At 37.6% G+C, this 25,099-nt stretch overlaps 2 protein-coding genes across 4 annotated transcripts; both read right to left on the reverse strand.

Moving 5' to 3' along the window:
• Positions 1–1,045: 1,045 nt before the first annotated feature.
• cdca3 (cell division cycle associated 3) lies at positions 1,046–5,556 on the reverse strand. The gene is made up of 6 exons (XM_032559622.1): positions 5,481–5,556; positions 4,745–4,895; positions 3,215–3,335; positions 2,325–3,131; positions 2,176–2,243; positions 1,046–1,410 (listed from the first exon to the last, which is right to left on the reverse strand). Exons 2-6 carry the CDS (start codon positions 4,874–4,876, stop codon positions 1,318–1,320), a joined length of 1,221 nt encoding a protein of 406 aa, XP_032415513.1. The 5' UTR covers positions 4,877–4,895; positions 5,481–5,556; the 3' UTR covers positions 1,046–1,317.
• A 769-nt stretch (positions 5,557–6,325) lies between these two features.
• pex5 (peroxisomal biogenesis factor 5) lies at positions 6,326–23,488 on the reverse strand. 3 transcript variants are annotated; one of them, XM_032558779.1, is made up of 17 exons: positions 23,261–23,488; positions 19,470–19,626; positions 19,290–19,328; positions 19,072–19,189; positions 17,625–17,762; positions 16,252–16,336; positions 15,729–15,819; positions 15,367–15,489; positions 13,300–13,413; positions 12,902–12,985; positions 11,378–11,497; positions 11,157–11,300; positions 10,389–10,459; positions 9,081–9,302; positions 8,825–8,990; positions 8,574–8,731; positions 6,326–7,468 (listed from the first exon to the last, which is right to left on the reverse strand). In XM_032558779.1, exons 2-17 carry the CDS (start codon positions 19,581–19,583, stop codon positions 7,222–7,224), a joined length of 2,034 nt encoding a protein of 677 aa, XP_032414670.1. In that variant the 5' UTR covers positions 19,584–19,626; positions 23,261–23,488; the 3' UTR covers positions 6,326–7,221. The 3 variants fall into 3 exon arrangements, with proteins under 3 accessions (XP_032414670.1, XP_032414671.1, XP_032414672.1); XM_032558780.1 differs by lacking the exon at positions 13,300–13,413 and having other exon boundaries at positions 23,261–23,487; XM_032558781.1 differs by lacking the exons at positions 13,300–13,413; positions 15,367–15,489 and having other exon boundaries at positions 23,261–23,487.
• Between the last annotated feature and the right edge of the window lie 1,611 nt (positions 23,489–25,099).

Consider the following 25,099-nt stretch of genomic DNA (forward strand, 5'->3'; position numbering starts at 1 on the left):
CAGCAAGAGTGAATAGTCAGCACAAAAATATACATGTACTAAAGAGTACCACTTGTTTTATATATCTGTACTAGAGAGTAGTCATCTGAAAAAACATACTGAAGAATGAAAAACTATTAAGTGGGGGATGCTGTGGTGGTGCAGGGGCAAAGCACAACCCACATGTTTGAGGCCTTAGTCCTCATGGCAGTGGTCGCAGGTTCGATTCCTGGAGTGGTGACATTTGTCACATTTGCACCCCCTTTCTCATTACCCTGTTTCCTGTTGAACTTCCTTCAAATAAAGGCCACTAGAGCCAACAAAACCTTTAAAAAAAGTAAAATGGCTACTTAAGTGCAACCCTGGCCTGTTACCTAGCAACCCCAGCGGAGCTCTGCCCATCACCTAGCAACCCAATGGAACGCCAGCAGGTTGGAAAAGTATGGTTTAATTTGTGAAAATGTTTAAACACTCAAGGTGGATCCAATGTAAAACCAAGGAGGACATTAAGCACTTCATGTCCACTATGGAGGATTCTGTGGCAGCACAGATGAGTTTCTGTCCAGACTCTGGGAACACTGGAGTTTGTGGCATTAAACTTTTATTACCTAAAGATTAATAATAAAAAAAAAATTCTGGTGGACCCTAAAGTGAAAACAGGTCAGCATTGGAGCTTTCAACAGGAAAAATTATCCAAAACCAAATTAACTATTCCCCAAACATAAAAATCAAGATTGTTGATTGAGATTGTATGGATGCACTCAAATGCTTAATAATTAAAAAAAATAAATAAACTGATGTGAGATGGAAATCACAATAGGAACTGGCCAACTCTGTATGCTTCAGCATTGTGAAACATATTAGAGAACCAAATGGTGTAACACTGGCCCCCCAAAGTTTCACAATTAACAGCAGGTGTGAACTTGTGTTACAACAACAATTAAGTTTTTAGGATTTTTACAAATCTTCTGCATGTGTGGCAGTAAAAGTAGACACAGGTAAACCAGAGGAGCATGATGCACTTTGCTAAAAGAACCAGAAAATGAAAAGGCAGCTAGACATGAGCTGATCTTTTAGTGTTAAGCCTTTATTCTGTTGACAAAAAGATTTGACAAATTTAAATTACACAAATGGTTTAAAAAGGTCTGACAAAAAAGTTAACAAAATCTCATGTAAAAGGACAAGCAAAACGAGGAAAAAAAGACCAAACAAAATAGAAAACTGCAGCATGTAGCAGATACAATATTTACATACTTCAAATACAAGCTTCCAGAAGTTACACATAAAAGCGCATTTTTTAAAAAAATTTATAGAGGGACAGATTCTGAATATCTTCCTTCAGTGGTTCTCCTTGTCCAGAGAAACTGTCAGCACCCTGCGGTCCATCTGTCCAAGTCTCTGCTTGGACTGATTGGACACCTTCAGCTTCGCCTGCACAGTGAAAACAGAGAAAGTCACTGCAATGATTCATTTTATTGAATTACACATAATCAGAAATCCTTCTGCAATAAGTCAACATGGGCTTAAAGGGCTCACATTAAGCAAAATTCACATTTTTGTACTTTCATTTGGGTCTCTACTGCTTTTAAAAAAAAACAAACAGCCCAAGTGCTTCCAAACAAAATAAAAAACACCCAGACATTTTTGTGGCAATAAGTTAATATTTTTTGGTGTTTGGAAAAAGAGCCGTTTCAAAAACCTTTAAAATGTAGGCACTGCCCCTCACCTAGCAACCCCCACCCATTACCTAGCAACCCAAGTTGAGTTCCAGCGTGTTTGGTCAGCTGGTTTTACCACTGTACAATGGCTGCTGGAAAAAACAAGTGTTTTGTTGTTGACTTAGCATTCAGAAAAGATGTTTGAATAATGTTTAAAAAAAAAAAAAAAAAAAAAAAACCAGATCTATAATTGCACATCATTTGCAGCCATTTCGACTTGCGCATGTAAACATTGAGTTGGGGGTGTGGCCAGCAGCAGCTCATTTGGATTTAAAGTGACAGGAGCTCGTTAAAAAGCTCTTTCTAAAATGAGATCAAAATAAGAACTGTCCAGACTGAAATATCATCCAAATATAATTTTGTGCAAATAATAATAAAAAAGGTAGTGAACATGTGCCTATCTGTTCAAGAAAGCATAATAATGGATCCTCTTTAAGAGATGATGGTATTAGTGTAATAAATGAATGCCTGTTTGTACCTGAGAACGTTGGTCACGGGGAGAGTTGGTCTCCTTAAGGATCTGAAGGGGAGAGCGACCCTCAGTACCTGGAGGAGAAACACCCAAAAACTTACAAATCTATAAAAAGAGACAAAAGTCTTCACACCAATTCTATCCGCCTTACACACCTTTTTGCTTCAGTTTTCCAGACTGCCCCTTGTTTTCGTTGCTGATGTTCTTTACTGCCACATGGACAGCAAGAGGAGAGGAGCTTCCTTTGTTCCCCTGAACTCCTCTGGATCTCAGCCCAGTGGCACCGAAACCTTTCCCCAACCACTGCGGCTTGAACTCCAGCTGACTGGGGCTCTTTATGTCAAAGGTGGGGCAGCGTATTCCTGTGCACACAGGTACCTGCTCTGGACTGGGGGTATCTGGTTGCTCTGAGGGAGGCAAAGGAGATTTGGTTTCCTCTGCTTCCTTTGGCTGGACTGTAACAGAGGAAAGGGCGTACACATGATCCACGCCGTCCACAACTTGGTCCTTTTCCACATCAGGTTCTGAGAAAGCACGACTTTCATGGTGAATCTCAGCAAACACCTGAGATGAAGTTGCCCCCTCATGGCATGTTATCAGGCTCATGCTCAGCCTCTTGTGCAACGGGGTCTCCCTTGCTTCTTCTGCCTCCTCCAGGCTAATATTCGCTTCCGTTTCGATCTCCACTCCCACCTGAGGATCCCAGAGAAGCTCAAAGGGACTCGAGTTGCCAACGAACACCTGAGAAGCTGGGGTGGCCAAGAGGTTTGCATGTTCGGCTAGAGAGCTAAAGTCAGTTGCTCTGCGTGGACTGAGAAGCGGCTCTGTGGAGGCCAGCTCCTCATCCTCATGGACCTCATCAACTGGATCACTGTGGTGTTTCTGAGGACCTTCAGGGACTTTGCCTTCAGCCTCGTTGTGGAAGAGCATGCCCAGGCGGCGGGCAAAGGATCCGACGGTTGCTGGGGGAAGAAAAAGCAGAAGTTCAAGTCAGACCGCTGAGGCCGAGTAAAGCCCAGCAGGAAGTTGCTTACAAAATATTTACCTCTCATGATTTCCCTCACAGGGGTGCGGGTGATACCAAAGGTAGGCGAGCGGGGATCGTTTACAGCCAGGGGGCACTCGCTTTTCACAGCTGCAGCAGAGCTGGACTCCTTTCCACAAACCTAAGAGGTGAAGTAAACTTAGCCAGCACTTGTCAGAAGTATTCACACCGTGTCCACATTTAGTTACTTTACAACCAGAAGTTCTGATGTATATAAACTACAAGTGGAGGCATTTATTGCATCATTTATCATAAATGTCTTAAGAATTTGGATTTGTTGTCACAATAAATTCCAGTTAATATTACAAAAAAAAACTATCAGGATTGACAGTTTTACCATTTTGTCCACCGTTTGTTCAAAGAAATCAATAAATAGATTTGATAATACAGTTACCGTTCGCAGTTTGGTGAAGCAATTACAAATGGGGAAAAAAGGTAACCAATAGTTCTCATTGTCATTTATTGTCATCACAATTGTACCACAAAATGTCATGATAAAACTTTAAGTCCATATCACCCACCTCTAATATAAACTCCAGTTCAAATTCCTCCCTGGTAAGGCTGCAGAATATCATAATTTATAGTAATTGCAACATCAGTGTGTGTAATATTCACATCACAAAGGAATGTTTGTAGAGCAGTTATTGTTGAATAATCTATTCCAAGGGTTATGATCTCTCATTTTTATGCTAATGTAATATTTAGCCAGGTGGACAGTCTCACAGCAGCAAATGCCTGCAATGCTCAAGGTCACAGAGTGAGAACAAGAGATGAGAGGAAAGAAAAAAATAGGCAAATATTTCTACCAACATAGCTGTTGCAAAATCTTCTAATATCATGCAGCCACTTCACCTGAATCAGGTAACCAAATTACCTTTCACAGAGAAATGCTAATGAGCTAATTCAACTCAAGTGTGTTGGGGCACATACACAACAACAGACTCCAGGGACTGGAGTTTTAGTGCGAGCTAAACCATTTCATTGGTTTTGTCTGGTTGAAAGCTCCCAGTCTCAAGCATTTTGTAGTCTTTTAGCAAACATGACCCTCTTATAGCTTTCTTTTTTCCACTCTTCTATAAAGGGCAGATTTACAGAGTGCACAACCAGAAGACATCACTGATTATTGAACCTGAGCAATGGATCCTTGTAGCGTTACCATAGGACATTGGTTTGCTTCTCTGATTAAAAGTTCTGCATGCCCAGCTATTTAGCTTAGCCATGACTTGGTAAGTTGGCAGATGCGACATATTATCTACTCAGACTGAACAATGCTCTAAGGTTCCAATATTAGGATATTTTATATCCTAACCCTGATTTAAACTTCTCCATAACCTTCTGTTTGACTTGTTTGCTGTGTCCTTTGGTCTTCATAATGCTGTTAGTTCACTAATAAACCTCAGAGACCTTCAAAGAGAAGCTGGAGTTAAACTGGGATTACAGGAGCTGAAAAATGCATTCACTGCTTTGTGTTGGTCTGTGTCAATAAAATGCATTCAAGGAGGAGGTGTGTAGTCAAACCAGATAACCAACCTGAATGGGTGATCGATCAATCCCAGCAGAGGGAGAGCGTGGATCTATCAGATGGCTCACATGAGTCTTTTTGATGACTGGTTGTGGTTTTGCATCTGCAGGCACAGCCATCTTGCTCTCACTTGTTCCCATAATGCCTATTAAAGGTTACCTGAATCCCAGGTGGACAAAAAGCAAGTTGAACGTTAAAAGAACACAAGAAATTTGAGATTAAGAACTGACATGAACCCTGCAAAGTGATCTTAAGTCAACACGTTTCTATCTAATATTATAACAATTTAAAACAAATTTATTTTATCTACAGGGGATTCTATACAGCCACTGTTCTAAAATAAACACATAAGTGCAAATATCTGCAGCATACTTGCAATTATTGCTTGGACAAAAGGCAGCTGTGGTAAGGACTAATGCAAGTAACAGCAAAAAAAAAGCAGAATAATGTTAAGTGAAGTAGTAAAAATTGACAGGGTTTATTTCCCAAAATACACAAAGAGAGAGATTACAAACTGTTCAACCCTGCATAGAACCCGTGTCTAATTGTAATAGATATTAAAAATATCTATTTTTAATATATCAGCAATCACTTAATTGCTGATATATTTAAGCAATTAAGTGTTTAAGACTAAAAAGTAAGTCAAAAGCAACGAAGTTCAGTCAATTAACTAAAAAGTTTTCAGTTTTCATAATAAAGCTAAGAAAAATGCGTAAAGTTAAAGTTTATAAAGTGTTTCTTTACCTTAGACGAGACAAAGCCACACAACTTCAGACCCTTTCACTTCCAACTTCACCTTCCGATAAACACGAGTTTTAAAAAGATTTAAATGGCGGGTTGCGTGCCTCATTCTTTTAAACGAGCCAATAAGCGCACGCTTCCGCTTTGCCGCCTCAGGTCCGATTGGCTTAAACCATGCCACGTTTGAAATGGGCGTGGCCTATGCGTAACGACGTTTTTGAACGTTAAGTTAAACAGCCTTTGCCAAAGATAAAATATTCGTTTGAAATCTTTGAGAAAAACACCCATTTGCATTATTTAAACTCATTTCTTTTCGGAAAAAAAGATACAGAAGAAAAACACGCGGTGTACCTTGCAAAACTGGTCAGTTAAAATAACTAAAAACGTAGTGATATTCCAAGTTTAATTTAGGAAATTACACATTTTATTGCTATATGTTTAACATATTCTAAAAGATAAATTTCTATGTGAACATTAGTTATTTCAAAATATTTTACTTTTATGGATTTAAAAAAATGTAAGTGAATTTTAATCAAATTTAGAAAGAGATTAAGTTTTTCTCTTTTATTTTTCTCCTGTTTAACAGTGAGAAAAATTGTTAGAGTTTAAGCTTTTTCAACTCTAAAAGCTTCTTCTTGATACCTGTAGTGAAAGTTTTTTGCTAATTAAGTATCCCGTAAATCTCCCAGTACATCCAAACTGAACCATTCTTAACTTGGTGCACAATTTTCTGTGTGTAAGTATATTTACAAAAAAAGTACATTATATATTATGTATTGTTTGACTTCTTCTACAGCTACAAACATAGTTGTTAAAATACCCATCAGAAAAAAACCCTTCTTGTGATCTCATGTTTGGAATCAAAGCTTTATTGCTGGATATTATATTAAAGATTGCAATCAGGCTTCAAGTAGCCTGAAAACAATCATAGTGCATCAATTATGTTACAATACACAGTATGGCATACAGGAGTATTTTACAATGAAGCAAAATTAGTTTAAGAGCATTACAAAAAAAGAGCAAAACAGAGGGGAGCCATAACAATCACTCTCATGACGTGTTTTAAATGTTACCCAGTTAATCACAATGAAGAGACGCACACACTTGATCATAGCAATAACAGTCCCGCTGGTTGCCAGTTCACTGTCCTGGCAGATCAATGGTCACTAAGAATGTACATGATATAAAAACAAAGCTGCAGCACTTTTGGACTTGTGTTTCTTCTCCTGAACTGCATCAACTTTCTGTCTTCAGAGCTCTTCTGGGTGAAAAGCAGAACTCGTGGTATTATTACAGCAGCACTGTACCTTTAGTCACCTAAATCCTAAAAAGTACTTGTAGGTAATGAAGACTGGGAGAGTACTGAGTGTCATGACACAAACCAACCTAACATTACTCGCTACAGAAGATGCAAATCATCAACATGCTTGTTGTTTACTTTATTCATCAAAACTTCAAGTAAATAAAAGGGAACCTTTTAAACTCATTTGCTAGAACAACAATATGAGGACTAGCAAAATATCTGAAACCCAGCAGCAGCTTGACTGAACAACTGCTGGTTGCTTTTCTCCAGCTGGAGAGTGATACTGCATTATAGTACTCGTTTAAAACACACATGAACATCTAGCATCTCCGACGTCACAGTGTCCGCGTCTGCCATTTATATCCGACTATTAACTGCTCCGATTCCCCCCAAACATCGACCTCCATTCCGAGCACATTCACACTCGATCAACGCTAGTCCTCATTCACTTCCACCCTCCACTTCTCTCTGGCTGAAATGAGCCAGCAACGTGTCCAAGTCTCTGCGGTCAGCCGCAGCGTACAAAGAGCTTTCTCCCATCATGCTGAGAGCCATCCGTAGCGTGGACCAGATGTTGTCGGACATCACCGTGGCTGCTGCGCCTCCGGGTCCCCTCGCAGCTCTCGCTCCGTCTCCTGCAGCCTGCCGCTGGAGAGACAGCGCTTCCAGGAAGTGCTCCACAGCCTCTCTGTGGGCAAATTATTTATACGCACATATAAGAAAAGTCTACAACTTTATAAGAATCTACACAGACCATAATTCTTAGATTTTGCATATTACCGTTTTGCTACAAATTTGGGTTGGACAACATGGCTGAAAAACGCATCACAATACAAGGCTTTCATATCAGTAAATATTGATAATTATTGATTTGTTTTTTTGTTTTAAGTATGTGAAATCCAGCCAAAGTGGTGGAGTGACCTTTTCCTGTTTTATCCACAGTTTTCACTCCACATCGTTCAAGCAGTTAAGAGGCAAGGTGACAAAACCTGAAATTGCTTCTGTGCCAGTTACTCAACAGGCTGTTGCTAGGCAACCATAGAGCGAGTGAGTTGCTAGGTAACCAAAGAGTGAGTGAGTTAGTCGACACCTTGCTTGGCTTGCCTTGAGAGGTTGAGCAGCTAAAGCCTTTTCTCTGCCTACATCTCCCAGAATGCTGCGCAGTTCTGGATCAGAATTCGGTGAAATTATTGAATATTCTATTAGACAAATTTGATTTAATTTCCCTTAGAGATCAATAAAGTACTTTTGAATTTGAATGATCTACTGATATTGATCCCGTCTATATAGCAATATATATTATTGATTTATTGTCCAGACTTTTTATCAATACAGTGCGAAGTGAAAGTATCAACCATCCAAATGCTGATAGTTCAAAGTTTCTGTATTTTTTTATTTGAATTTATTTATTTATAGTTAAATAAGTAGGTATTTATTTAATTTTCATTATTTGACAATATCAGTCTTCCATAAGAAACCTATTAAAATTAATAAAATTATTAGTCTTCAATTAGAAAAACTGTACAGTTATTACGTTTCAAATTCTACACAGACCCTGAATGAGTAGGGTAATAACTACAATTACTTATGATTTACTGTAATTATTTCACATCATATAAAGTCTATGTATTTATTTCAATAAAGTAAAACTCAACTTTAGAGGGTTAATTGCAAAGACTTCTGAAGACAGATAAGTTTTATGCCTTAGATACCAATTTCTTATCCCCCAATTTAAAATTTTCAAAAAATGAATGTGCCTTATAATATTGTTTCCTAATTAGACATTTCCTCACCTGTGCGCCCCCAAGTTTACGCAGCTGATTCCCAAGTTGTAGCGACTGCGGACAAAACCTGGCTGCAGTTCCAGAGCTCTCCTGTAGGCGGCCACTGCCTCTTCTGAGCGGCTCCCATTGGCCAGCGTGGCGCCCAGCTTGTTCCACAACAGATAATCCTGATTGTGCCACAAAATAAAAGGAGGTGATGGAGTTATGAAGAGCTCGGAAACTGACATACTATGGCTAGGAGCCCAGTGTTGACCTCTGACCTGTGGAGTAACGGAAAGGGCAGCACCGAAGCAGTCCACCGCCTTGTCGTACTCTCCGCTCAGGTTGAACAAAACTCCCAGACCGCACTGCAGCTGGGGGTCCACCTGGGAAGGGTCAGAGTTGGCTGCACGTAGGAACAGATTCTGGACATCGGTGAACAACGATCTGTGCAGGAAAACAAGAAGAAAAGCGAATAAACAAAAGAGTCACTTCTGTAACATGAGCGCTGAACGTCTGCCGGGCTTCATTACTCACTCTGGCAACAACGATCCGAACCGCTCCTTCTCCTTTTCTCTTTCCTGACCGCCGTCTCTTTGACGGTCCTGCTCGGACTGCTCCCACACAGACTGGTATTTTGGATTGTGCTTCAGCCAGTCGCGTAACGTCTCACAGGCCTGCCTGTGCAGCGACTCGTTAGTGAAACTGACAGCCAGCGCCATCAGCGCAGTCAGGTTGTCCTTTTTCAGCTCTATACATCTGTTGAGGAAAAGCAGCAAAACAAAGGGAGGAAAGTTACATTAAAAGATGCAACTAACAGAAACTCTCACAGGTCGTCAGTCAAGCCCATGCTACCGACCTTTTCATAAAGACCTCTCTCCACAAATGTGGATCAACATAAGACTGGCTACAAGAAAAAGGTATCTTGAAGGGGACCTATTATGCAAATTGTACAGTTTTGTATATTTCTTCAATTTGAGTCTCAACTGATTCTAAAAACATCACAAGTGTCTAAAAAATACCCAGCTGTTTTTTCAATAAGTTAATGTTTCAAATTACAAATTAGCAGCCACAGGCCCTCATCTAGTAACCCCAACCAAGCCTAGCCTGGTACCTAGCAACCCCAGCAGAGCTTTACCCGTCCGTCACTTAGCAACCCAAGAAGAGCTCTAACATATTTGGTCAGCTGGTTTTGCTGCTGAAAAGACTTTCCTGCTTTTCAACGATGTACAGATGTATAATTGTGTATCTGTTTGCAGCCATTTGTAAATGTTGAGTTGGGGGCGTGGCCAGCTGCAGCTTATTTGGATTTAAAGTGACAAGAGGCCCTAAAACAGGCAGAACTGAGCAGAGTGGAATCAGACAAAAGTTGCCTTTTAGGACCATTATTGCTCTTCCAGAAAGCTTTTTTGCCACAACTTCTAAAACAATATTTTTCCATGTTCTTGGACCAACATGTCCATTTTAACACATTATCTGTATTATTTGTCAAAAAACAATGTTATGCTCTGCAATGTTCTTATATTTTAAATATAAAAACATTAATTCCCTATTACTTTGTATTTATCATTTTTACAAGTATATATTTTTTCACCTAGCCTTAATCTAAATTTAACAGTTTAGATTAAGGCTAAACAGTTAGAGACTCCTTAAAAACAAGAAAATACATGTTACATATTTCTAATTTTACAACAATATAGTAGACAAAAAATGTCTACTTAAAAGAAAAAGCATAAAAATTAAATGCAGTCGTCTTGGTCAATTTTGATTGTTTTCCACTATGAATCATAATTTTGCAGTTGAAGTTAAATTTTAAAATTATGTTCTGCAATTTCCAGGTCTCACCTGCGGAGGGCGCTGATGGCAGCAAATTCCTGCTCGTTCTCTGCCTGGCAGGTTCCCAGGTATTGCCAAGCCTGCAATAAAACAAATACATTTTTTAATTTCTCATCCTTTGCTTATACATTGTTGCTACCAATTTTCTAATGTGACATTTCTATATATTTTTTTTTTTTTTTCAGAATCAGATTTCAAAATATTTCAGAGAAATTTTTTTGAAATCATTTAAAACAGCAAAATGTGGAAGTTGGTTTCAGATTTGTGGTTATTTAGTTACCTTAAGTTTAATAACACTCAGTATTATTAAACTTAATGAATAACTTAATTTAATAACACTCAGAATGTTATTAAACTTAAAAATAGTCAGGCTGGAATATTTTATAGAAATACAGATTATTTAAATTAAAGTTTGTTTTAAAAAAAATGTAAAAATGAAAGAAATTGGAGTTTCAATCCTCCTTTCCCTTCGCCTTGAGTTACAAACCAAGAGTAGAGAAATTTCCTTTACATCCAAATATAAACGAAAGCAAAGCGATCTTTGTTTTTAAATCAGAAACATAAAATTAGATTTGGAAATTTGGAAAATGACCAAATCCAATTCTACACTTTTCTAGACCACATAGGTTTGTTTTTTTTAGAACTGAAAAAAACTATAACCAAAAATATTCTTAATCATTTTATCTGCATTTGAGTAAAATTGGGTAAAAAATATTATTTTGTAAGTAATTTTTTTGTGGATTAAATAGCTTAACATGGCCGCTGTTGCCGTCTCACCAGCTGGTTGTCTGGTTCCTTCTGGACGGCGCTTTCAAAGAAGCGCACAGCTCCAGGGATGTCGCCCGCCTCCATCCTCTTCAGTCCTTCTGAGAAAGGGTCTGGGTGGGACAAGCAGGGGTTGTCCTCCTCAAATTGATACCCCTGTCAGAAACACAACCAGGAAAACTCAGAAATGGTCCAGGTAGAGAAATGAATGGGATTCATTGCAGCTTGGTCACCTTGTCGTAAGAAGAGCTGAGCAGCTGGTCGTAGTCGGACAACCAGGGATGGCTTTCTGCATCTCTCTTTGCCATCTCCTCCCACTCCTGCTGCAGCTTCTCCCAGAAATCAACGTCACTCTGGCAAAATCAACAACACACACAGTTACTGCCTCGTTAGCTCACATCAGACATGTTTGAGTTTCTAATTTTAAAGGAAAAAGATTAGCGCATTCAATGAGTTTTGAAACAAGTCAAAGATTTTAGAGTCATGCATCTGGAAGAGATGAACGAATATCAACCCTGATTGGTGTCTGCAAGGCCTGAAACTCAAAAGTTCAATCTTTTTCTAATCAGTGAACAAAATCACAAGTGAATAAGCTTGTTTATGTGATAGGTCATTAAAAAACACGCCGCGCCGTCATCCTCATCCACTTCCTGTCATCGTCTTCTTCATGGTTTGCACCAACAGTGACATCGGATTGTTGATTATGTGGCTCGTGTGACATAAAAAAAAAGTTTCCATTGTAGTTTTGTAAACTAAACCAATTTCAATTTAAAAAAATTAAAACATTATCCAACATCAAAACTTTTTACAAAAACAAGTTTTTTTTGTTTAAATTGGCATGTTTCCATTAAGCTAATTTATTTTTGAAATGTCAAATTGTGCCATTATTTGGTCAAAGGAAACACAGCTGCTGAGGCTGAGAGAGAAACCAAGACTCCCAGGAGATAACAGGAAGTCTAGATGGAAACCAGTTTTCACCCTCCTTTCTTTTAAAAAATTTAAAATCCTAACATGTAAAATTTCTCAAAACAGCTAAGATATTTTAAACATTTCAATATTGTAAATGAATTTTGCTCAAAATATTCATATTAAATATTTTGCCCCTTTGAAAAATATAAATTTTTAAAATAAATTGTATTTTTGTTAGTTTTAACTTGCTAGCAGGCATCATCTTTAAGGAAAAAATAATAATTTCCATAAAATAAATTTGTAAGATTTTTTAATTATTAGGCTTTGAGATTCATCACTGACAGCAACAATGACTTTGAAGCATCAATACATTCTCTGCATAGTAAAACCTCACACTCAAGATCCTAAAGACAATTTTTAATCTTCTAAAACTAGTTTAGACTAAAATATTTATACTAATAAGAAAATATGTTGGAAATTTTAACCCTTTAAAGGCCAGAATGTGGACATAGCTTCACTCTTGATGGAAAAGAAACCTCCAAACCAAATCCTAAATAAAATTAATAGAATAAATTTAAAATAGTACTTGATCTTTATCAATATTATGTCCTGCAATATGGAAATTATGGTTTTAATGCATCTATATTAATTGTCAGTTTAAAAATGAAAAAACAAAGATTACAAATGAACAAAACTCTCTTTCTGTTAGAAAGATGAGGAAGGTTTCCTCATCTTTTTCTTGGTTTAAATCCTCAACCTGTCAGAAGAAGGTGTCCTTCAGCAGCTTCCCTCCCAATTAAACCACTGGATTTCCGTTCGGCTTTTCCACTTTCACATTCTTCCCGTACCTCCACTGCAGCTTTGGCTTGCTGGAAGTCTGGTCCCGACGCGGTGAACTCGTCCACCCAGGCTTCAGCCGACTCCTCTGACACCTGGATAGCAACGAAGAGCAACGACAATAGGTGGCACGAGTCTGCAGGTGCTGTGGCTAAGAAAACTGTTACAGAAACGAGGGATGGCGACATTTAAAAACGGGACAGAAAAGAGCCGGGAGGCGAATGTAAAGGAAGCAAAGATGAAAGCAAGATGGACACAAGAAATCATTTCTAGTTGCATCTTTCTAATAAACTAATATCTAACAGGCATTTAAAAGCAAGGTTACTGAATGCTTAATGCATCCTTAAATTAAAATTAACCATTATTTTATACAATAAGCCTTCTGCTGCCACGACCACAGAGGTCCTACCTGCCTGACGACTTTGGCCCACTGCTCTGCTTGTTTAGCTTTAACTTTGTCAATCCTTTGATTCGTCTCTGCAGGTTCCAAGGGAAGACTCCCTCCCCCCGTCTCCGCCAGGAACTACGATGAGGACGACGAGGGGAGGCAGGGGCAAACAGATGCATGTTTCGAGGGGCGGGAAGAAGTTTGTGGGCAAAGTTTTTAATATTTTGGGGAGGAGGGCAGGGGGGAATAAGCATCAAGTTTGAGTAGTATAAGTAATTAATTAACAAGTGGTAGTTGTTAATTGAAGGAATGGCATGCCAGGATTTTAAGGGAAGGTTAAAAAAAAATGGGAAAAATGTATTTAAGTTATGTCATGGAAAATGGTACACAGTCAAAGCAACAGCAGGACTGACATATAAACCATTATTTCGAAGTTCAGTATTAATGGAAATAGCAAAATGTAGCTTTAAAGTACAAATAATAAGAGAATAATGACTGACTAATATGATCTGAGATGGTAATAACAAAGATGATTTGTAGAGTTTGCACTGAGTTAAAGACATATTTTCTTATTGAGCCCAGAAATTAAAGACCAGTAAACTTAATTCTTACTAAAGTTCTCTATTTCTGTCAACACATATTTGTCAAAGTTGGTTCATTAAGAGTTATAGGTTATTTTTTATGAGTTGAAATTAATGAGGCAGAAAAATTTATAGTTTGAACTACAAGAGGCCTTTCAGGGAATAAATAAATTAATTACAAGTTTTTTAATGCAGAATTATTCATGATTCATGCAAAGTTTTTTAAAAATACGCCGCTAAGCATAAAATAAAAACAAATTTATGGCTGGATAATCATCACTAAAAATCCCAACTTGCTTTGTGTGGAGAAAATGTGATTGTAAAATTCAAATTTATGAAGATGATCTGTAAATAAATGATAAATGAGATAATTGAAAACTTTTAAAACTAAATGTCAGATTCCAAGTAGGATTTCTAAAATGGTCTATTTTACATGAAGTATCAGTACATAACACAGCCCATGCTTTACATGTTACTTAAAGTATCTTAAATTCTCCAGTAATCAGTGAAAAGTACCATGTCAGATTCCAGGAAAATAAACAAAAATATTTGTAACTTTTAGATAGGTTTTGGAAAGTAACCTCTAAAATTCTGGAAAACAATCTGTAAATTCAGAGAAAGCTCCAGAAAGCAACCTGGAAGTAAAAAAAAAGAGTAAATTCAGTTAACGTTTTTAAACTTTGTGTTTTGGAAGTGACAACAAGTGGTTTCTGGACGGTAAGTCAACAACAAAACACTTGTCTTTTCCAGCAGCCATTGAAGTATAACAGTAAAACCAGCTGACCAAATCTGCTGGGCGTTGCACTTGGGTTGCTAGGTAACGGCGCAGTGCCCGTTGATTGTGACTCAAGAATGGAGAGGTTTTTGAAACTGCTCATTTCCAAATGTGAATTTTTTCGTATTAGGTACTATTTAAAGTTCCCTAATGAAACCTGAAAGTTATGGAAAAGCAAGCACTAAGTTTCAAAAAGTAACCAGGACAATCCTACAAATTACGGGCCGTGTTATAGAAAGCTAAAATGTTGCACTGTGTATTGATTTCCCCCACCCCTAATGTTGAATGTAATTTTCCCCTTTTCTGGTTTGCTAATAATTTTGTTTTCTTGGCACGAGTGGTACTACACACTATTGTGATCTTTAGCAGAAACCCAAAATCAGACGTCTCCTTTTTAAGCCTCTGAGGCGATGCAGCAACTGCAGTAAAACCAAGGACAGAGGAAATATTGAGTCAACTGGGAAACAAACTGAGCTTTTCTGCACATGTACAGAAAACAAAGATAAGAAGCAGACATTCATAGAGCTCCTCTATCTACAAAACAAATTTAATCTCCAAAGCTGTGCAGCCTTGAGATTCTTGTTACAGGGAGACTTGTGGCTTTATTTGTGGAAAATATTACACCGATGAGTCACAAGACAAAACCTACGCTGTGCAAAAATGAACCAATTTGCTCCCCTGATATGTTCCCAGTTTAAAACCATTCCCTCCTCAGTGGGAAGTGACTCATACCTGGTTGAGGTTGGAGGCCCAGTTCTGAGCCTCCTCGGCCTGAACTTTATCTGTGAGCTGTTTGTCTGTTCTGCTCTCCACTGTCACACTTCCCTCGCCAATCTGCCTAATGAATCGCAGGAACTACACAACAACAAAACAAAATAAATAAACAAGCAAAAGATGTGTTTACCATTTCTGACGAGTCAGGCTTTTGCCATTACAACGACTTGAACAAAGCAAAGTAAAACTTGATCATGCTTATGACACAGTTACAAAGATCCATACAACGAAATGCAAAAGAAATAGAGAAAGAGTATGGTGACGGATGTTGGAGAAAGAATGACAATCTCAAAGATTGAGAACAGAGACAAGCTGCCCACCTCTGTATTTTGCAACTTGGGGTCATCGACCTTAGAAACAAGCTCATTGGCTGTCTGCCTCAGCTCGTCTCCAGCTTGATACTCCTTCGTCCTGTCAGATAAAAAAGAAAACATATAAAAAACATCAACATAACTTGGGCTGGAGGTTCAGTGAGAGTTTAATTTCCTTGCGGTTATGAAAGCTGGTTAAAATGAACCCAGGCTGAAGACAAAGAACTGCATTGTTGCTTGATAAATGAGGCCAACGAAGACCAAGGCTCACATCCTCCAAGCAGCTTTTATTCGTGTTTAATTGCCTTTTGCAAGATGTTTGTCAAATAGGAACATATTTAGGAAAAAACAGTAGGCTAAAAGTTAGAGGAATGAAATTTCAATTGACACATTCACCTGACAACACATCGATGTTTCAAGGTTTAGCTCTGAATGTCTTTCTGTGCTCCTCTCCTCCTCTGGTTTATCGCAGCTTTCCATTTAGAAAAGCCATTTATTGTCTGAATAGACTCAAAGCAGAGCCTGCTCTCACCATTCAGTCTCCTTGTCCCCAAGGTCTCCGAGCCACAGCTTCTCCTCAGACTGCTCCAGATACTCCTCCGCCCAGCGCCCGGGATCTGCAGCAGAAACAGGCAAACATGCCGCTAGTAAACAGCATCATGTCTGAATCACATATACATCACGTAGGTGGTATAAAAGCATTTGTATATAATCCCACATTAAGTTCCTTATTTGTTTTTAACCGCCTTTTTTAGAGCTCATCGAGTTTACTTTGTTTTATTTTTAGAATCTATGATTACAATCTGGTTTTAGGTTTGATGCTTTTATCTTGAAAATACAATTTCTAATGTTGGTATCATCGAACGACAGTTTAACAACAACAACAAAAGAGTTGATCAAACGTATCTTCTCATTAGCAACCTCCTTGACAGAGGCACAAGGTATGTTTAATTTGTAAATAAGTATGTTTTTAATATTGAGCAACTAAAACTGTGCATTTGTTTGTTTTATTGTTTTATAGTTTTAGATTATAAACAATATTTTTAAGTTGTAAACAAGAGCAAAGTCTTTTAGTTAATACTGTTTTTTTGTGTTCATATACAAGTGAAACTAAAGTTTTATTGCCATTAAACCTCACTGTTTATCAGCAAAGCCTCATCCTTCATTGGAGGGGTATGTTTTAATTTTTCATGCAAAGTAACGTTTCTATTATCTTTGAATGCCACGTGTGATTTTATTTTCAGAACTAAAATACATATTTGTTATTTCTGTTAAAGATGTGGATTAATTATGCAAATTTATGTTAAAAACCACTATATGATCACTGACAACTGGCCCCGTTTTCTGCAGAAACTGTTGGGCTGAAGTTAATCACCAACTTGATTTATTTCTCTTGACAGAATAACACTCCCACGGTCTTAAACTTCTCCACAACTTTCTCCCAGTCCTGTCTGATGTGCTCCTCGGTCTTCATGATGCTGTTCATTCAGGTTAAATTACACACAGATGGACTCCATAAACTAATTGTGTCACATATGAAGGTAGTTATTTAGTTTATTAAGTTACATACATAATATGTAATTTAATGAAGGGGTGTAATACACAAGCATCTGCTTGTTTTCTGATTTTTATTTGTAAAAACATTAATCAGTTTCCTTTCACTTCATTATTATTCTACACTTTCTACCAGTGCAGAACATAAAACTCAATAAAATCCACAAAGTTTGTGGTTTCAATTTGGATGAATGTGAAAACCTTCGGGTTCTGAAAGTTAATGTGTGCCTGATTTGATTACTGCGCTCCAATTAAAAACAGAAGACATATGGCAAACCGATGACGACACAGAAAGCTGAATTGCACATCCAGCGTTGCATGAGAACCCTGAGTGAGACAAACTCGGATTACCTGCAGCCTCAGCGATAAATTCTCTCGTCCAATCAGCATCTGCTGCTTCACCAAGAGCATTTGTGGCAGCAGAGTCCGAGCCGGAGACGAACTCTGCAGCCCAGTCGCCTGAGAGGGCCAACGCTGCCACATCTGGTGCTATGAGGGAGGAAAAAAACACTTAAACTTCTCAAAGAGGCTTGAGCTAACTTCATACCGTACCTATAGAAATAACCAGGGCTAGACAATACGGCTGAAAATAATCACAATATAAATGTTTAATATTAGTCAATATTGATAATTATTGATTAGGTTTTTTGTTTTAAATATCTGAAATATTGCCAAACTGGTGGCATAACCTCCTGTTTTATCCAGATTTTTCACTTAAAGCCATTGTTTTTTATTTTTAAGCAGCTATGAGGCATGATGGCAAAACTTTAAACTGCTGCTGCGCAAGTTACCCAGAAGGTTGTTGCTAGGTAACCGAAGTTGTGGGTTGTGGGGATTTGAAACTTCTTGTTACTCAGCAAGTTGTTGCTAGGTAACCGAAGAGTGAGTGAGTTAGTTGGTGCCACCAACTTTGCTTAGCTAGCCATGAGAAGTTGCTAAAGCCTTTCCTCTGACTCAAGAATGCTGTGCTTTTCTGGGTCAATTTCAGTGAAATTACTACATTTTCTATTAGATGTATTATCTACTGATATTGATCACATCTCTATCGCGATATATATTGTCATACATAGTTTCCACAAGTCTAAACTGGTGGCGATCCGCACCATCTTAGTAGACAAACGCAGCTCAGTGCATAGCGTAGCCATGGCTTAGAGACCAACAAAAAGAAAATATATGGGCACTCTTGACCAATATGCGAGAGAAAGATACATGAACAAAGTCGCTGCTTTCAGGATCAACCTGAACGAGACAGAGAAGAAAAATATGTAAGATGATGCCAACAAGCTGCCTCCCATCTCATATTACGATCTAGTTTACCACCTAGTGAACACCATGAAGGAGCTTTAAATCTATGACCGAATACAATCGGTGTTTAAGCAGATTTATAAAGGATGTACTAACACTTAATGCGAATAACAAGGTTCTGGTGACTGGCAGAGTAAGTACATATGGTAATATGGTTTAGTAACATGTAGTAATGTGTAAGCTAAATGTCCGTCTTAGCTTGCAGATAAATGCTACATTAGCTAAGCTAATTTTGCTAGTTCGGCAGTAATACAGCACTGATATTTATCTTGGTACATAGAGGTGAGTAGAGTATTCAAGTAATTATAATGTACTTCTATTGTTTACAAGTTAGATAGCAACGAGGCAAGAGCTTGTTCTAAGCTGTTGTCATAGCAACTCCATAGCAACTGCCTGCCAAGATGGCTGTCAGTAACAAAGTTCATGGAAATGTGACATCACTTGGTATTGATTTATTGTCCAGCCTTAGGAATAACCTGAAGTGGTTCAGTACCTCTCTGTGGAGCTTGTCTGTAGCTCTGCTGGTCAATCTGCTGCATTTCCTCTAAGAGCTGACCCATGTCAAATGTGTGTGCGGGTCGAGGGGGAGCCTGCAGGAACTCATTCACAAGCTGAAGGACAAAGTAGACAAGAAGCCAAGAATACATAAACAAAAAGATGTGAAATTAATCGTCCATTGGGGGAAAATAAAAAAAAGAAATCAACACTGACCTCTTCCTCTGTTGCAATCTCAATAGGAGTGGGGGCAATCTGGGAGAAAAGAAAATGTGTGTTACAATAAAAACCAAGTGTGGTGGATTTAAATTAAGCTTTTGTCACGCTTCAAATGACAAAACCACCACAAATGTTTTTGTCATTTGTGGTCAAATGACAAAACCATAGAAAACTCACTGTGGGTGTCGAGCGGTGCCGCCATGCCCCTTCTTCCTTGGTCATGTGACCGGTCAACTTCATGAGGGGATTGGCTCCCCCGCATTCTGCCTCCACCAGCTCCCGCATCGCCATGGCAACACAAGGATGAGGCAACGCTAGCCAAATCCCCTAAAAGCTAGAGAGAGAATTTGGATAATTTTACCTGGACCACATAAGAGATAAAATATAAATGTTTTTACTGCTAATAAAGTTTAATTTACAGACATTTAACACATGGCTGATGTTTGTCCCAGCAGATTTAATCTGCAGCATTTTCCCAAAACTATTCAAACCCCAAGCAGGTTTAGAAATACATCATCAATCAACCAATAACAACTTTGATTTTAATAAGAAATTAGCTAGAAATATCTCAATAGAAAACAAATACAACAGGAGAATCAAATATAAAACAACAACAAAAATCCCAACTGTTTCTATTTACATTTTATTAAAGTAATGTCATGTTGGAAAGTATTCATACCCTACACAATGCAGGGTTTCCTTCAGTGTATTAAAAGCCTGGCAGGCCACCAGGATTTACTTGTGCCCCCACCAGGCTTAGCATTGTTAATTTATCTTAGTGTGTTTATTATTCTTGCCTTTTTTAAGACTTTATAGTTGGTGTTTAGGCATTAATCTTCCACTCTTCCAAAAATGCATAACTATCAAGTAATATTTTCATATTTCCTGTCAACTTTAAACGTTTTTTAACTCAAAAACATGGCGGCCGGCTGGATGACTGCCCTAGCACCCCAAGCACCGGGCTTAGCAAGTTTTCTGGGGGAAATCCTGCAATAACAAATGGAAAAAAAACATTCTATTATTGCAATTAAGTTCTTGTTTTCTATGTTTTATTAGAGTCCAACTCAAGGTCTATGCTGCTTGGTTACGTTTAAAAAAAAAAAAGATTTCGTGTATGTCACTTAATCTAGCTAATTTTGATCTACGTCTGACTGAATGGAGCATCTCTACAAACAGTCTGCATGGCCACCATTAAAATGCAGCGTTGAGAAATGCAGCTTGTTGAGGGATGAGCTATCCTTTTCGCACTTTTTCATCATTAATGTTTCTCAGGAAGAAGTTAAGTAAAGTAATGTTTTTCACAGCGGACAGAGCAGGCGAAGCCAAATCTGGAGGCTCTTGTCACATCAACTAATTCAAAGCCCATCTGCTGTTTTACACGACATTCTCTGGCCTTCTGTGAGCCATTAATAATGAGGACACGGAGGCCCGGCAGGCACTGGCTGCATGTTTCAGCTACTGTCACATCATTTTGAGCTTTTAATGCCACTGTAATCTCTACATTTAGGAAAAAAAACATAGCATTTATGAAAACAACAATGACCGATAGCATTTGATAGTAAAAACGTTTTCCAATAGAGATGCACCAAGAAATCACCTGTTATCAAAATCTGGTAAATTTTAGACAAATGAATTTGGGTTTTCTTTTTGATCAGCAAAAGCACAATATCATCAGCTGATTATTTAAATAAGTAATATTGAATTGGCAAAAATAACAGTGAAGATTGTTATTGTTTGTTTTTAACCTTGTGTTTTAATTTTGTTTGTGCGTTTTAAGATATTTCATTATGTCCTTCTGTAATATTTGAGAAATGTTAAAATTGTTGAGTGGGTTGAATTTGAATTTTGTGCTTTGGTTTTGTTTGTGTCTTAATGTATTTTATTAGCTCTTTTTTGTGTAAGGTTTGTAAAAGCATGACTCCAATGTAATGTTTGTGATGTGGACCCTGGGAGGAATCGTTTCTACCATGGTAGAAACTAAATGGGATTCTTAAATAAACAAATAACCAAACCACTCTGTGCTGGTATCGAGTGAATGTCAGTGACCTGTCTTTAAATAAAACTAAACTAAGCAAAAGAGGTTTAAAAAGACCTTTAAAAGCAACATGTACTTTCTGTTACCATGGCAACAGTTCGTTCGGGTTACAAGACAGAAAAACAGGAAGGTCAAACGTAGCACAGCTAATTAGTGCTGTTTGAAGTTATTGCAATAAATGATCATGTTGTTTTGAGACAATTTTCAAGTAATGGCATAATAACGCAAGAACTCATTCTTATTTAAATTCTAAAGAGCATTTAACACAGGAAGATATTTTAAATATCCAAAATAAATAAACAACAGAAACAACAAATTATGAATTATTCATTTTCTGTAAACAAAATTGTCCTTCAAAGTAAAACAAGTTGTAACCAAAGCACCAGACTGACTTTTGTTATCCAGTTTTTGACAGAAAGAGAGAAGAGAAAAATGACAAATTATGCAAATTGAAATTATTGACATTTTATTTCCAATTTATTATGCGATTAATTGACTTGTTGCGACAGGCCAAGTTAGGTTCTACATTTCTACTAAGCTAATGGCTAATATAAAATGCTAATTTATGTAAACATCTGGTCTTACATAGCGACTGCTTTCTGACATATGGTGTGATTTCACATCTCCCTGGTAAAATAAGTAATGAGTGATCATTCATAGCAAGAATATTTGATTTGATTTTTTTAGTATTTCTATTATATTACAGTTCTTAGAGACATTAGAAATCAGCAGTGCATTTCTAGTTTTATAACTCAAACAGTTAATCCAAACGTTTTGTCACATGGGCCAAAATCGTAGAGTGAAAAGTACTTACTGGCCAAAATTTAAACAGGATTTTGCATGTTTGCTGTATTAAAAGAAATGCATCTAGTTTTCAAAAAGATTTTGGCTTGAAAAAATGTATACAGGATTTAGGTGACTTTCTGTCAAAATGCTTATTTATTTAATCAAGTTTAATAAATTAGATTAAAGCTGATTTGGATGCAATAAAGTTGCCTTTTCAGCAAAAGTCTGAGCACAGACATTGTTCTATTTATTATAAAATGACAAATCCTTTGTCCTGTTGTAAGAAAATTATGTTGGCTGTGATTCTACCCTTATTACAAATAAAAAGCCAAGACCCTCTGACGGATGTGTCAGATCTGTATCATTGCTGAATTGCAGTCCAAAGGCCACAAATGGCCCTCAGGCCACACTTTGTAGCAAATGAATGTGTATAAAATGTACATTGCAGTTTAGATAAGTTTATGGCTAAACAGATGACAGAAATGTGTCACATCCTGACCTACTCCAAATCCCTAACCTATCTAGGGACACAACTGAGCTACAATTTCCATAATGAAATGTGTGGAAGTGTCATTTAATTCCCTTTCTATTCCATAAAAGTGAAACCTTTTTTTCTTTCTCTCGACTAAAACCACCACAGAGTATTGCTTTGTAGGTGGACAATTCATTGTAGAGTGCAGTTTTCTAACTGATTCACACAGCTGCTGCATTATGATTAGGGTCAAAGTAAGAGGATTAGACAAAGATATTAATGCTCACATTATCACAGATAGGCCACTGTGACACCTGTTTACACACAGCACTCAGTTTTTGTTATACACAGCCTACTTTTACACGCAATCTACGTAAAAGACCCAGAAAATGTTGAACTGTGCACACCTAGCAGCATCCAGGAACGTTAAAGTGTTGCTACCTGAAGCTAACTGTAGCTACAAACAGCAACATTAGATTTGATACTCATGTTTATCCCATTTTTTACCCAACATGCAGCTAATAACACAACAAAAAATAAAAGATATGAACTATAACAGGCCGCTTGTTTTTTTGCTAACAAGCTAGCTACAGAGGGCCAAGAGAATCGATCATTCCTGCGGTGTTCACCCCGAGGAGGAGTGCGAGCAGACGGGTAGCGTGTTGTTCATCTCACCGCCGACAGCTCCGGATGAAGCCCAACGAAAGTAGCTCCGCTGCGGGATGTCGCTCCACGTCCTGTCCGTCTCTTGCTTACACGCCGATAAAAGAGGAAAATCCTCCAGCAACCGTCCGGCAACGACTGCTGCTGCGTGCTCTCGGCGCCCCTTCTTTATTTACCTTCCTCCTCCATGACCCGCAAAGCCATTGACCGAGCGCCTGGAGAGAGACTAGCGACGTAACGCAGATGCGTATTCCTCAAACGTTTTACGCAGAATGGTGTCAGAGAGGAAAAGTAACGTAAGTTTACGTAAAATATGCGGGGAACGGAACAAAGTCCTGAAACGAGCATGATATAAAAATTCATGTAGTGTTATTGGATAGTATGAAACTCAGTAACAAAGAAACATTTTAGATAGATAGATAGATAGATAGATAGATAGATAGATAGATAGATAGATAGATAGATAGATAGATAGATAGATAGATAGATAGATAGATAGATAGATAGATAGATAGATAGATAGATAGATAGACAGACAGACAGATAGATAGATAGATAGATAGATAGATAGATAGATAGATAGATAGATAGATAGATAGATAGATAGATAGATAGATAGATAGTTTTACATAATAATAATATATTCAATTTATATTTATATCATTTATCTTTAGGACCCTCAATTTATTGTAAATTAAAAAATAAACACACTCTCTATCCATCTATGTTTTGGGTTTTTTTTTTGCATGTTATGTATATTATTACTATTTTATGTCACTAATGGTTTTAATGTACAATTTGGATGGAGTATCTTGTAAATAAAAAAGCAATTTCCTCAATAAGATAAGATTTATTGTCATTGTCATCAACAGATTACAACGAGATTGAGATTTGCTCGACTCGAGTTAAGATGCAGGTTATGTGTATATACATAATATACAAAGATAAAGAAATAAATAGTACAAAATGAGAAATAAATAGACATCAGAAGATGGTTGCAGCGCCTGGAGGTGTCGCAACAAAATTTACATTTTTAACAAAGTGGTGTCAAGAGCAGAAGTTCTTATGCCTTTGAATTTAGTGCCATGATTGCCATGGGGTAAAAATTGTTTTTTAGGCGATTTGTCCTGGTTTTTATTGCTCTGTATCTCTTAAAGTGTATGCTGTTTTATTTTATTCTGTTGAATAAAATATTCACAAAGTTTAATAAAATGGTTTTGTTTATAGGTCAAAGCTTCAAACTGCTGTAAAATGTACATGACTTCCAGATCCTCAGACAAAATGCTACAAAGATCTGTTAAGCTTGGGAAAATATTACAAGACCATTATTTTTCAACACAAACTGAATCCAAGGAATGTAAAACAAACATGCAAAAAGGAAGTTATATATCAACTCAGTGTCAAAATACTAACAGGTTGTCTGCATGGGCGTAAAGTTATTCCAGATGGACAGGAAGACTGGATCTTCCATGACAAATCTACCTTTGAGTGTAAGGAAGCACGACGTGCCAAAAATGAAAAAGGCCGAGGCTGTGATAAATCTGGAATTCGGGGTTGCAGCATAATGGATTCAAACAGTCTACATGTCTTGGATTATTTGAAATTGTTTGAAGGTATGACTAAAGCAGGTGTATAGTGTTACATTACTGAAATATTCGGAGCTCAATTAACTAAGTATTCACTTTATATTGCCTTACATAATTATTCATTTCCCTTAAAGCTGCAGCAGCAACTTTTATAGACAATATATATATTTTTTTTACATATTTGTTGAAACTGTCACCATGTTGTGACAGTGTGAGACAGATAATCTGTGGGAAAAAATACAGCTCCTCTGCCTTCTCCCAGTAA

The sequence above is a fragment of the Xiphophorus hellerii genome, chromosome 3 (assembly GCF_003331165.1).
Source record: "Xiphophorus hellerii strain 12219 chromosome 3, Xiphophorus_hellerii-4.1, whole genome shotgun sequence".
NCBI classification, from domain to species: Eukaryota; Metazoa; Chordata; class Actinopteri; order Cyprinodontiformes; family Poeciliidae; genus Xiphophorus; species Xiphophorus hellerii.